The following is a 14739-nucleotide window of genomic DNA, read 5'->3' on the forward strand; positions in this document are numbered from 1 at the left end:
ATGTCGAGTAATTTTTTTCTGCTTGTTTTCAAAACAAGCAACGTCTGGTGGTCCGAAACATAGCTTAGCTTAGCTATCAGCTGGTTGCTACTCTCAGGTACACACACAGCACAAAGCCTCATACATAAAGCCTGCTCACTCCGGTTGCTCCGTGCCTACAGCTCGCCTAGGGGTCGCTGTCGAAAGAGCACAGCCCTGAATGGAGCCTGCACGCCTCCGTTGGCGCCCCTATAGTGCAGTACCACCCGGAGAAGTGGCGACTCTGTTTCCCATTACATTCTCTCCCAAGGCTGGAGGACTGAGCCAATCAGAGACGCGTTTCTTTGAGAGCAGGAGGAGTGAGCCAATCAGAGACGCATTTCCACGAGAAACACGGAACACTCTCTCGTTTCTCCACAAGCCACCTTGCCAGCTTGCAAAAACGTCTTGAAACAAAGCAACCAGAACGTTTTTTAAAACAGGACCAACGCGTAACACATTCAATAACAATTGGGAACACGGCAATATTAATTAAATTACGTTGAGAGGCGATCTTTAATATTTTTTAAACTTTTTTGATCGTGCAGCAGCGCGCGCACGCTTAAACAAACAAAACTCGAAACTCAGTTAGCCTATGTTCTCACTATGCAACAGGCACGTTGTCCTTTGTTTGGTTTTGTGATTTGACATTTTGTCAAGAGCGGGAATGGATGCAGGCTGAAATGGAGCATGTTTTCGCTAGGCAGGCGGTCAATGCGGGGAAGAATAACGCTGCCTATTAATATCCACATCGACCTCAACGTTCGCCCGACTTCAGACACTTCCCTGATAGAGCGTCGCGTGGTTTATGAATTTGGGCAGGCGGAGCATCTCGCTCTCTCGCTCTCTTTCTCTCTCTCTGCTCAACGTCTATCTCCACTCAACAGCATCGGCGCATGCATGAATCTTAACACCTTCACACGTTTGATAAAGCCTTCTTGGGTCTGTTGTTCATTTCTGTGCTTTACCTTCCGACGTTTCCAAGTGTTTCGTCTCGCGGAGGTTGCTCAGGCAATTGATAATAACAAATGCAAGTGCTGGTTGGACGGAACATTTTATAAGAGAGGGATGAATGGAAGTGTTACTCGCACATGTGCGCCCCTTTTCTACTTGTCTTTTTTAAGCGCATATGCAAACATTTGCCTTTATGCTGCTGTTTTCTAGACTGAGGGGTAACAACAGAGATTTTGTTAGGGAAGAACTTTGGTAACAACATTTAAAGGGGGCATCGCGATTCTGCGAGGCAGTTTCGCGATAGGGGTTCGTGGGTCTGCGTACCGCGATACCTCGGTTCGATGCAATATCGTTACAGCCTTAATAAGCATACACCATTCCAAACGAAGATTCTATGCTTGATTAAGGTGGACACAATGCGACTAACAATATCTGGTGCAGTTGGGGTAGGAGAATACAGGAAGGGCACATCTTTGTACCATCTGTGGTTGGGGTATCAGTGTGATTGCAAAGACGTTTCATTCCAGTACATATCTCGCCTCGCTGAATTTTGTAGCAAAGTGTGTGTCTGGCAGCGCGATGAACGCGCCCAGTAGTGCTGTCGGTAGGGGTGTAAATCACAGCCTCCATGACGATACCATACGGTATCGGTTTCTTAAAGCAGGGATTCGATTATTTTCTATACTTAAGAATGCCGGGGTAACCAACTTCCTAAACTGAATGACGCGTGGCAAATTAATTTACATTACATTACATTTACATATTACAGCACTTTTAAAGAAATTTTGTCAGCGATTCAGTGCTTTGCGCCGTGTCCCACTCCCCTTACCAGTGTGATTGTCAACTTCACTTGTCAAGTGATTTGTGAGTTTGTGATTTGTGAGTTTGTGAGTGTGCATGCAAAAATATGTAATTCTTTGAACAGAAGTCGCATGTCTGAAGTCGCATGTCTGCCACTTAAGCCGCGGTGCAGCGGAAGCGGTGCTGGCTGCACACCTACTACAGCCTCGGTTCACATCAAATACTTAAGGCGCCCGTTGTAGTCTCTTTCCCAGTTTAGAACAAAAACTAAAATAACCTTTCTTGCATGCCGAAAATAATTGGCCTTACGACAACAATCCAAACCTATACATTTCACTGCTATCATATACGAAATCCAGAGCACATGCCAAACGGAATCAGGATTTAGCTTGACTCGCTCCATTCACTCCCATTAAAAATGTTTGTGTTAAAGCCCCATGGAGCGAAAGTAGAAGGTCATGACTTAGGTGCCCCATTGCAATATCTGGCCCAACACCCTCTTTAGGAGTCCAATTTAATAGTGCTTTATTGGCATAACAAATGTTTACTGTAGACATCTGGGGTGCGTTTCTCGAAATGCACGTTTGGTTAAAAACAAAAGTTCGAGAGAAGCGTAATGAAATTTGGCATGCCTAATTTACCACCTGCATTCTTTTCTCCACTCAACTGTCATTTGCCTGAATTCAACGTGAAAAGATGGGCACGCCTATTTAACCAGCTTTATCTCATTCTCCGCTCTGCCGTCATTTGGAGGAATTTGGAGCTCGAGACTGTTTGCTGCATAGACATTTCTCGGCTGTGGCAATACTTCAGCACCACGGCCAGCGATCTTGCCCAATACGCCGCGTACCGGTAATCTATCTCAGCTTCTTGAGTGCAGTGGTCCCTGTGGACCCCGTGAAGCACTTTGATGATCAGTCCACCACGTGGACAGCTACTCTCCTGCGAGAGCGGCACAATCTCGAGAAGTCCATTCTCCAGCAAGAATGAAGATGTACGCATACATGCTTAATCCAAAAATCAGAGAGTGAACTAATGAAAGCGTAGTTGTTAGCAGTTGCAACGTGGGTAGTTGTCAATGGGAAATTGCACTGCAAACAACAAAGAAGTTAACGTAGTTAGAAACTATGGTTTTGATAAATGCACCCCTGTATTACCAGAACCGTTACAACACACAAGAAATTGAAAATATAATGTATACAAGACATGGAGATAACAAAATATTGGGGAAGGGTGTGTCAGTATGTGTGTGTGTGTGTGTGTGTGTGTGTGTGTGTGTGTGTGTGTGTGTGTGTGTGTGCGTGTGTGTGTGTGTGTGTGCGTGTGTACGTGTGTTTGCACGCGTGTGTTGTGTGCGTGTGGTGCTTGCGTGTGTATACAGTACAGGTCAAAAGTATGGACTCACCTTCTCATTTAATTAATTCTCTTTATTTTTGTGGCTTTTTAAAGAACATAATACATTTTCAGAGAGGGCATTATTTCTGTGCATGAACACATGTATCATTTTTTGCTTAACAAAAAAATGAAAATATATAAAAAATAAAAACATTTTTTTTTTTAAATATCAAAAAATGCCAAACAGTGACATCAACACAACAAAACTAAGGTCCCCACATGTTTCAACAAGCTTATTTTTCTGTCTATTTTCAACTAAAAAATACCCAGTCATTCGAGTCCATTTTAATTTATACAAGAAATACAAGACAGATTTTCTTGATCTGATAATAGGTCACTTAGTCAGCATAGCTGGTTATCTAGGTGAAACAGTGATACAAAAAGTAAAAGTAAAAGTGAAAAACCCTGCCACAGATTCCCTCCAACACAGTTTTGACCTCTCCAAGTAACTGGCTGTGACTCAATATCATATCAAGAAAATGTCTGTAAAATGCTTGTATTGGCAAGTGTTTAAAACAAAAAATTCTCAAAATTCCAGTTCTACAATTCTAGTGAGTTATTGGAGGACTTTAATTAAGCAATATGACTCGAGTGGGAGGGATGATGTGCACTGACATCCTCCCTGGTGTGGTTCGGCCATAGGCACGAAGCCGAAGGCTGAGTGCCGTCGGCAATCACACCAGGGAGGATGTCAGTGCACATCATCCCGACCACGAGGGTCATATTGCTTTTATACAATAGTTCAATTGCCAACAAAATACCAGAATAAATGTTCGAATTCATGTTTATTAGTTACCTTCATCCTACTTTGTTTACCTGCTCCGCTAAGCAAAGTAGTTCCGAATTGATTGTATGGTTGCTATGCAATGACGAGCTGACAGCGCCAGCGCGTAAAGTTCCATGAAATGCTGTGAAGTGCATTTCTGTGTGGACTGCGACTGGGCTTCGCTTAGCCTACTGAAATGATGCATGATAAATGAAAACACTGTGCAACTTCAACATTTTAGTTAGATGCCTAGGCCTACTTTTAAGCATTTTGGCCGACATTGATTTTCACGTTTTTGTGGACCACAAAACTTGCTGATAGCTGCGTAAAGACACACCTCGTCTTTCCCTCTCCAGTGCCGCATGAGATCCGAGCGCTGTTTTCACACGCACAACCACACAAAACAATCCCTTGTAGGCCTATGATATCCCGATGTCTGCTTTAGGCTACTGCAGGCTACAACTTTGCTACTGAAACACTTTCATAGACAAACGTCTGATGTGGGTGCGAACCCGAGATGTGTTCACGGTTTCACTCCCAATAAACTAAAAGGCAACTCATTCCAGTTCCAAGCGGCCATCATTTTAAATTGCATGGCACACGGTATCTTCCTTCCAGATGCCCGCTTTGTAGGCTACTATTAATTGATTTGCACGTAGTGGATGGCAAGATAGCCTAGGCTATATTTTTAAGGCATCTCTTCCTTCTCATTCCCTCTCCCGCAGCGCAAATGAGATCCTATTACAGCGGTTCTCATACACTGCAGGAGACTGACAGCGTTTCTGTAGCTGTGTCAAAAAAGTGTCCGTTGTCCCGCATATCTCCAGTTTGAAACTATCTTCCGTGTATGAACAGATATTTAACGTAGGCTACATGTGTTAGATTGCCTTCAAAAGACTACGACATAGCAGTCGCAGAGGTGTGCCAACTGCCCAGACAACTGCACTAGAATCAGATAACTTCTTTCCTCTCTGCCAGAATCCAGCTACCAACTGGGATACGCGTCTCTGTCATGCGGGCGTGCGTGCGCCCAACTTAGTCCAGCATAGAACAATGGAATAGAATGATGGTGAGTTCAAACTACGCGGCCCTGGTTACATTCACTTTCTCCGCAGTAGACTATGAGATAGAATGATGGCGAGTTCAAAATGCGCGGCCCTGGTTACATTCTATTCACGGCGGAGTGATTATTAGGTGTGATGAGTCTCCGGGGATGATGTCCACCTAGACATCATCCTCCATACCGACGCGTAGAATGCCAGTAGAACGCGTCTCATCCAATCAGATATCGCAAAATAAATTGACCGGATCTAACTATTGTATAATGTTCAATTAGGATTGACATGGCATTTTAATTTGAAAATAGACAAAAATAAGCTTATTGAAATGTGTGGGGCCATCAGTTGCGCCGTGTTGACGTCAGGTGGATAGACAGCTGTCATTGCTGTTGGACAAAAGCTAGAATGATATTTTTTGGTAAGTACGTAATTCTCCATGTGTTCATGTTCAGTTTTGATGCCCTGTATGAAAATACACAATGAAAATCCACGAAAAAAAGAGAATGCATAAATGAGAAGGCGAGTCCATACTTTTGGCCTGTACCGCATGTGTGCGTGTGTATGTGTGTGCAAGTGTATGCGTATGCGCGTAAATGTGTGTGCGCGTGTATGTGTGTGCGCGTGTATGTGTGTGCGCGTGTATGTGTTTGAGCGTGTATGTGTTTGAGCGTGTATGCGTGTGAGTGTGAGTGTGTGTGTGTTTTGTGCGCGTGTGTGTCTTCGTGTGGGTTGTGTGCGCGTATGTTTGTGTGTGAAACCAATAAAAACTTTTGGAAACAAAAAGGACACAAAATTCTACCAGTTTCTGTGTAAGTTATTGTACCAACAGCTGTATTATTCAATGCACAGCTTCCAGTACTAAAACAATTAACAGCAACTCTATTAACACTACCTAAAGAGTTTTTGTAATTTATTGTGCGAATTTGAAACACAATAAATTAATGCTGGCCTCAATGTAAAACATGTGTAGAAGAAAAAAGGTCTAAAAAGGTTAAAAGGAAATTTTATGTACTGGCTAAGACGTAGCAGAGACCCATTTTGGTCTGCCAGTAGAGGAATGGTGTAAAAGAGACGATCCAATATTTCTCCGTGGCAAAACAATATTTCTCCACCACACCTCCGAGTGCACCTCTCAGTTGGACACAAACACACATGCACCATGAAATAACAAACCAACGAACGGACAAACGTACAACAAACTCAGACAATCACCCTCCTTTTGCAGACTTAAAAAGAAGACTGAACCTCTTGTTCTTTTTCTCACCGGAGTTGAGGTGTTCATTGATGAGCCCCTTGATATCCTCCAATTGCCTCAGGTCTGAAGACTCCAGTAGGGGCAGCAGTTCCCCCACGTTGGGCTGTTCGCGTGCCATGGTGGTGTATGATGGGGCAGGCTAGGGGTGTGCAAAAAAAACGTCATGACAATTAGGGGTGTAAATAATAATCAACATGTATCGATGTATCTGCAAACGATCAAATCAAATGGAATCATATCATGGGGCACTCTTAAGTATCGAAAAATAATCAAATCACTGCCTTAAAGGAGAATTTCTGCGGACGTCTGTGGAAGACGGAAGCTGGGAGGGGTAGGTGCGCCATTTCTGAAATCTCCAAATGTATCATGTCTGTGCAAGCTAATGCTAAAATTAACCATTGGAGATCGTTGTATGTGCCCAAACAGCAAGTCATTTCACTCTGAAGCATTTTGATACACGCTAAGAGCTTCATAGAAGATGAAACATTTGCCCGCTGCCTCCCGCTTTCATTGAAAACAGTGCAAATGAACAACTTTGCGCAGCCCGCATGAAAATTTCTCGCGGTTTTGACTTTGGCCAAGTTGCCTTGGCCAGAATCAGATAAGACATCTTGCCAAAATGGCCGGATTTCCCCTTTAAGAAATTGATATCGAATCATATCGTCATGGAGGCTGTGATTTACACCCCTAATGACAATGCATTGTGATACTTATTTTCACAATATACTGCATCAATTTCTGACAATGCACCACAATACTTATTTTCACAATATGCTCCATCGATTCATGACAATCGATTTTTAACAATAATAAAATTGAACTTGCCACTAGTTCATTTTAATCAGAGGAGAGTACATAATATTTCTGTTGAAATGGAAGCTCTCGTCCAGATGCTATTTACTTTAAATACAATAAAATAAATTGACTAATGATTGCAACACAGCAACTGAGAAATATGGTGTATTTTTACACATTTACGTAAGTAAATATCGCAAGGCATCGCAATAGTACATGAATCGCAATGCATCGTGGCATGTGTAGCGTGATGCGCATTGAATCGTGAACCCTTTGCCAATACCCACCCCTAGTGCAGGCCGTGGAGGAATCCCGGTGCAGGCTGTGGGTGTCAGGATGCCACTCAACTGAACAGTCAAGCGGCAGGAGTGTGAGAAGGCGGCAGCACCGGGACGAGGGGTAGGAGGAGGAGGAAGGGGCAGGGGGGCAGGGGAGGGGGAGGATCAGCCCAGTAGGTCACAGCACCCTCCGCTCCTGCGGCGCCAAGGTCCCCCGGGCGCCTGCCGAAACGATCTTCGGGCACCACTGCAGAAGAGCAGGAGGAGAAAGAGAACAATAGTGTTGTGACGTGAACAACGGGAACCGAATCACAGCTCGGGAGACACGCTATTCCTGTAGCAACCCAATGTGAGTCCCTACCCGATGTGAGTCCTGTGTAAGTTGTGCATGTGCTGTTGATGTCCGTGCGAGTATTTTCCGACAGTTTTACCTCAGCTACGCGATTTTGGTCCGATTTGAGTCTGACCAAAGATGGAAGGGACACAGGCACGTAAATATCGCATATTGCAGGTTCAGCGGCACCACCGGAGTCTGTGATCTCCCAATGAAAAAAATACCCCATGACCTCCAAAAAATTAAAGTAAAATTAGAACTTTATATAATTCTGATTTGGTTGTGAAATAAAAAAACCTGTCTCAACCAGGGCTAATTCATCAAAAGAAAACGGCATTACGTTTCCACTGCCATCTTTATTTTCCAAACAGAAGAAGGACAGAGCTGAAAACAGTATTTATGTTGACAGTATTTATTACTAAACTCTACATGAATGATGGTTGAAGCATGACAGAATAAGATGGCTGAAAGGGATCCTCCTCACAGTATTAAGTTAGCCGTTTTTGGAATAGAACCATCAGTAAGTAGCCTACTCCTGACGCTGCTATGATAAAATGGCTAGACTATCAAACGAAGGGGGATAGAAGATGGTCAGGGTTTAACCCAGCACGTTATAGTTAAGTGAAGTGAAAGTGAAAGCCCATTTGGGAAACACCAAGGGAGCAGTGCGGCGGAACAGTACCATAAACAGGGTACCTCAGTTATGGAGGAGGATGGGGAGAGCAAAGGTTAATTACTCCCCCCGCCAACCTGCCGGTCGGGAGTCAAACCAGCAACTTTTGGGCTACAAGTCTGACACCCTATCCACTTACCCATGACTGCCCTAACAAATGCAGCCACCCTGACAAACAGACACCTCCCACTTCAACTGATAATGTTTCTTACTGTCTTTTATTTAATTGCACAAACAAACAAAAAACTACAGTAACTAACTCCCACAATGCATTTGCACCTATTGTTCTGTTGATTTCCTGTGCACTTTGTATTGTGCTGTAAGCTGTATGTATGAACCCCACGTCCACCTTGACTAACAAATGTTCTGAATTCTGATAGTTGATGTGGAAACACTGATAGCAGCTAAAACTTAAGTTACAAGGCAAAAGGTCAATGTTTTAAAGAGAACTGCCCATTACCTGCTGTTGTTGAATGTGCCATGAAACCAACATTCTGTGGGAGAAAGAAAACTTGTGGTGGTAATGGGGACTCTCATGAGACGCAAAGCAAAAAAATCTACTAGCATAGTAGAAGTGATTTTGCTTGGGCATGAAAGTAACAAACATGGGCTAACTATCCTCAATAGCTAAGCATTCACTGGGGCTGGTGGAATCCTTAATCTCAACTGAATAATTATGCTGTACAGCATGGATTAATCCAAAGTGTGTGAGACTGAATGCTTGAGACTGCACTGAGAGTACCAGTGACCCGTGTTGTAAACACAGCATTGCATTTTGCAGTCTCTTGCTTCCGCAGACTTCACTCCCTCCATCTGAGTGGGAACATGTGTTTCTGATGGTGCTTCATATGTCAGTCAGACATGGGGTTGGGTAGGAGCAGAGAAAGGGGAATATATTTATAAAGGATCACTGACTGAAGTTGCTCGTGATAGCTAACTAGCTGCAGTACCACCCATACAAGTGTAAAATGGAGCAACCTAGAATGTAATGTAAATCAGTGGAGCAACCTAAAATGAAATATTTTTTCCTGATCTATATTTTTTGCCCCAAAATATTAACAGTAAATTTCCAAATTAGTCCTAAAAAGAACTAATTTGAGGTTGTTGTTTTTTTGTTTTTTAAGATTTTTGCATTATTCTGCTCCAGTTTCCAGTCATCAACCTCTATCCAAATATCGTGTTAAGAACTATGCTGGTAATAAAGTCTTTGAGCCCAATTGACTCTATTCAGGTTTCCCAGTCATCACTTGCCTGCGGTCGCCGTCTACTGTACATGGAACTGACGTTTATCAGGGAATAACAGAATGAATGAATGAATGAATGAATGAATGTATGAATGAATGAATGTATGAATGTCTTTATTGTCATTGTACAGGTACCATGACATTGGTAAAGTGTAGATGCTCCTGGTGCTTAAAAAAACAACAAAAAAAATATATCTAAAAATATATATATATATATATATATATATATATATATATATATATATAGGATGGGAGCGAGCCTTCTCATTTAGTCCACTTTCTCTAATAGGAGGAGTCTGGCTGAGAGAGTAGTAGTGTACCAAACCTCACTCTGACCCAATAGACGTTCGCTCTAACATCCAAATGCAGAATGACAGGGACATGTCATTTACAATGACAAAATAATCTGCCCTCTCATTCTAGCCCAGGATTCTGGTGGACGTTTAACACAGTTAGCAGCAAGGAGCTTTTCCAAAGGCATGGTGTGACTCCCTGTCTGCTGATTCAGCTCGCTGGGTAGGGTGGGGGATGGAAGTCCAGTTGGCAGAGAGAAATCCAGCATGCTTTTAAAAACTCACACCCATCCTGACTGGGAGTGAAAGTGATCTGTACATGGTGACGTCTACCAGCTACGAAAGTGTCACTTCTCTTAAATCTCTTTGGACAAACGAGTATGACTCCAAATGGGCAGTCATTTTCTTGATGACTGGCATAGCATAGCATTGGCAAAAACACACTTGCACTATTACACTCTTACATTCTCCAAAGAATACTTTTATATTTCCTTTTTAAAACACTGTGTGTGTGTTTAAGTTTTGCCTACCTGACCTAATTGTCTGTATTTATTTATCCAATTAACTTGACAACTGAGAACTATGAAGTGGGTCTTCATCTTACAGTTCAGTTTCGAACATTCCTTAAAAAATTTTATTTTCAAGTCCCACATACGTGCTCACTTCTGAAGAAGCAAGCAACAAGGCTGCATCAAAAACATAATTGAAATGGGCAAGCAACGCAATTTCTTTAAAAACACACCACCTTGGTACTTTTAACGAGATCAGTAGCTGACATGTTAATATGTCACCGTGGTAAGGTTTGATACGCTTAAAACGCCACTAACCTTCGTGGTAGGGATTAAAACTAGTTGAAGAATGAGTGTTCTATGCCCTGAGTATGTGCACAGCTGGGGGACAGTACGGCACACGGGACGAGAACGAAACTTTCCCATTCACTATCAAAATTCTTCCTACATTACCAAAACTCGCTGCACGAGTAAAGTGACCAAACAATCACCATGACCTGCTTAGGGCATAGACAGCACAGTCAGACACCTCCAGGCAAAGAACGCAAAAAGGGGCCCTAACGCAACTGCATACAAATGTTTCCGTGCAGGCGCCTCTGTACTTTTTCACAAAATCTGTCATGTCTTGAAAATAAATTCAAGATAAATTCATTTTAACAACTTGACAGACGAAGATCTAGGAGACCGTTTTATTGTACATCACAGAAACTGATATGGAATGATATGGCACATCATTTTATAGTAGCAACTTCCTGCAACACACCGATTGTTTGCTAATTGAGTGCAGTATAAACATTCGTGATTAGAAAAAATTGTGTCAAGATGCCGATCATATAAATTTGGACAACTGTGCCACCAGGTGCTCTGAAGTATGCAGCGTCCAAATGCTTTGCAGCTATGACGCTGCGTTTCAAGCTCAGAGACAAGCGATAATCACAAAGCGATACGGCTATAAATTGTTAGAAATTACCAAAAAAAAGAGCTTGAAATATAGTGGTTACACTACATATATATGCCGCCATGCAATCGGATTTCTATTCGCAGTGTGACTTGATTAAGTACTGTGGCTAGATTCGCTAGCATTCTCGCTAGCAATCTGGAATGACCACTGCTTGGCGTAAACAACTCTGGAGAACAATAGGGATCGCTGGCCAAACTAAGTCCGGCTTGTTCCGCGTTTACTGTGCTCAATCCTTGCCATACAAACATGCATCTGCAAGATGTAATGCCACAAATGCACTTCCACAACGCTAAAATACAAATAAAACTAAGATAGCTAAAGGCGAGAAACTGAAAATCGCCTTCAGTCTCTAGTACACCAGTCATCATAATCACAAGCTTTGTAGAAAAAATGTATCATTAGCCAGTTACTGCGGAAGGCAGGACATTACACGTCCATATTCACAATTCTCCATTATGAGTAGTACAATATTAAGAATGTACGGCATGTTTAGGCACATTAATAAATAAACCTGTTTACCTGTTAGAGTAACTGCACTCCACAGGGCGCCGCCATCTTGACCACCTCACACCCCACCCTCTGCAATTACCTTCCGCAGACGTGGAGGCAAAGTAATCCCTCCCAAAACTGGGGTTTAGTTCACTGCAAGAACAACGTCTGCTTATAGCCTGCTTTACACATTTTTTTCTTACAATATAGAAACAAATCGCTACCCAAGGTTTCTTTACGGTATTTTCAGAAGTGAGTCAAGAGGTGACGGTGGAAACCTGAAAATAGGATTGTTTTTCTACAGTGGAGAGATCCTGATGAGTGTGATGCGGTTTTCGCGTGACTCAGGTGCTTGGCGCATGCTCCATGAGATTCTCTCTCAGAAGGAGACGCTAGAACCAAAGATTCTCTACCGTCTCTGCTAGAACTACTCGACTGCCGTGGACAGACGTGATCCAAATAATACTGGAATTTAGATCACACTTTCCTTTGCCTACGAGTAAATTAACTATCTGCTGTGCATAGTTACGGGTCATACACCTATAATGGGAGGATATTAATCTGCAGGGCAGGATAAAGATACCGGTAGCCTGTGGCCCCTAGATTGCTGGACCCCCTGGAAGGCTAATTTAGTGAATTAACAGTGTCATAATTTGTGTGTCATTACATAATTGTGGCCAATCATATTTTTAAGCACTATTTAGTTACTATTTAGTTTTTTCTACTGGAGCTCTACTGTCTTTCATTCTTGTGTGTTTCCACAACTTGTAGGACATTGGGGCAGATTGAGATGGCCAGAGGCATATGCTAGCCTACAGGTTGTGATAGGTCCCCGCCAAAAAACACAAACAGGGTCAATTTTCAACTAGAGATACATTATTAACAATGCATGTTTCAATACTGCATCTGCAATTCAGCAATATTGGTTCCCCCTTTTGTCCAATCGGGAGGTCCCTGGCTGGTGGGGGCATAGAGGTAGAACATAACACTTGAGGTGACACGGCCAATCGTGACCGCACTGGGAAAAGGCACATGCACCCTCCCATCTGGAGTAGGTAGTGTAGGCACATCAAGCCAATGCAAATTAATGGAGAACACGCCCACCTTTGTCAAAAAATGGACTAAAACTGTATCAAAGTCCAGATTTGAAATGTCAAGCTAAGGCACTGTATACTTAAATCACATGAGTCGATAAAATACATAAAAAAAGTAAAATTATATTAATTATGTAGATATTTAGAAACAAACTTCAACTGTTGTCCTTGTATAGTGCGTTGATGATGGACATTTTTGACAGAGGTGAGCCTCCATTCATTTCCATTTCTTAGGTATACCTCCAAAAATGGCTGCCACAAATTGCAGTGAAAAGGGGGGCACCCAGGGCAGGGTCACCTATAGTGTTATGTTCTACCTCCGTGGGTGGGGGACACTAGGGGTGCATTCCAATATGCAACCTTGTGTCCTCCACTTGTGCTTGTGGCCTCACGTTTGCTGATGCCCGGCCTCCGTGGAGAAAACAAATAAGTTTCCCCGCTGTCAGCCTAGCCAAAACAATTCACCATCCAGTTTGCAAATGAGAAAATGACTTTACAATTGAGTTTTTGCGAGATATTGACATATACTGTAATGCTGTTGTCAATGATGTCATCATGACACATTACTTCCTGGTACGAGGTCACAAGCACAAGTGGAGGACGCAAGGTCGCATATTGGAATGTACCCATAGGCTGCATGCTGCAGCCATATCTAGCCTGTGTGTTAATCCGGCCTTGAGGACGGCACTGAAACTGCTGATCAATTATCTTGGATGCACAAACGGCATTTGACGCTGTCAGCTGGACATTTCTGTTAAATGTGCTTGAGAGATTTGGGTTCCATAAAAACTTTATACAGGCAATTAGCAACCTATACAGTAATCCATGTGCAAGGGTGAAAATAAATTGATATTTAACAGACAAGATCAAGTTAGAATGAGGCACAAGACAAGGGTGTGGACTGTCGCCGCTACTTTTTGCAATCTACATACTAGAACCTCTTGCCCAGTGGTTAATGTAATAAATTTGGGTTCTCACAATTACCTTACTGATAATATATCCATACCAGTAGTAATTACGCCAGGAGACGGACTACAAACACGGCTGGTTTCTTTTATTCCATTTGACAGACTGACCGCACATTACACATCCGGGGAATATGAGCTAGCCAAGTGCCACCAGATGGCGCTGTTATATTACATTACATTAGCATTTAGCAGACGCCTTTGTTCAACGCTACTTACAAGGAGCAATTTAAACAAGGACAGGGTAAGGGACAGTGTACAGTTGTAACACTGATAGCATTGTCCTACACAGAGTAAAGAAGAGGATGATGCATTAAAAAGTAGCAGAAATTAAACAAGATATCAAGGTGCAGTGTACAGTTGCAACACTGACAGCATTGTCCAACACAAGGTAACAGAAGCAACATTAAATAATAAGGTAACAAGGCATATTGGATAATAAACAAGACATCTAGGCGCAGTGTACAGTTGCAACAATAGCAGCAATGTCCAACACAAGAATGAAGCAAAAAACTAAAGAATTTTAAAAGGATGTTAAATGCAAATTAAGTACATCAAGATGTTAGGTACATAATGTTACAAAGGAATAACAAGAGTCTAGCTCCACACAGTAAATGTCAAGATCAATCAATATGTTACAGTTAAGACAGTTTGAGTGCATCAAAGGTTTATCAATGAATGGAGATCAACATAAGGTTGCACTGTATGCAAATGATGTCCTTCTTCACTTAGAAGAACCCACTAACTCACTCCCTGAACTATTCAAACTTTTGGATACTTTTGGAAAATATTCAGGATAGAAGCTTAATATTCATAAAACTCACATTTTAACATTTAATAATAATCCTCCAAGACAA

At 42.3% G+C, this 14739-nt stretch overlaps 1 protein-coding gene across 3 annotated transcripts in view; it reads right to left on the reverse strand.

Moving 5' to 3' along the window:
- The window catches only part of tsc1b (TSC complex subunit 1b), a 47907-nt gene extending 35977 nt beyond the window's left edge, over positions 1-11930 (reverse strand). For 2 of the 3 annotated variants that reach the window (XM_063211041.1, XM_063211039.1), the window contains exons 1-4: positions 11854-11878; positions 8788-8821; positions 7330-7567; positions 6257-6386 (exon numbers count right to left, since the gene is read on the reverse strand). In XM_063211041.1, the coding sequence (XP_063067111.1) occupies positions 6257-6365 (109 nt within the window). In that variant the 5' untranslated portion in view covers positions 6366-6386; positions 7330-7567; positions 8788-8821; positions 11854-11878. Of the gene's footprint in view, positions 1-6256; positions 6387-7329; positions 7568-8787; positions 8822-11853 lie in introns of all 3 variants that reach the window. The other variant, XM_063211040.1, reaches the window with a different exon arrangement.
- Between the last annotated feature and the right edge of the window lie 2809 nt (positions 11931-14739).

The sequence above is a fragment of the Engraulis encrasicolus genome, chromosome 11 (genome assembly GCF_034702125.1).
Source record: "Engraulis encrasicolus isolate BLACKSEA-1 chromosome 11, IST_EnEncr_1.0, whole genome shotgun sequence".
NCBI classification, from domain to species: Eukaryota; Metazoa; Chordata; class Actinopteri; order Clupeiformes; family Engraulidae; genus Engraulis; species Engraulis encrasicolus.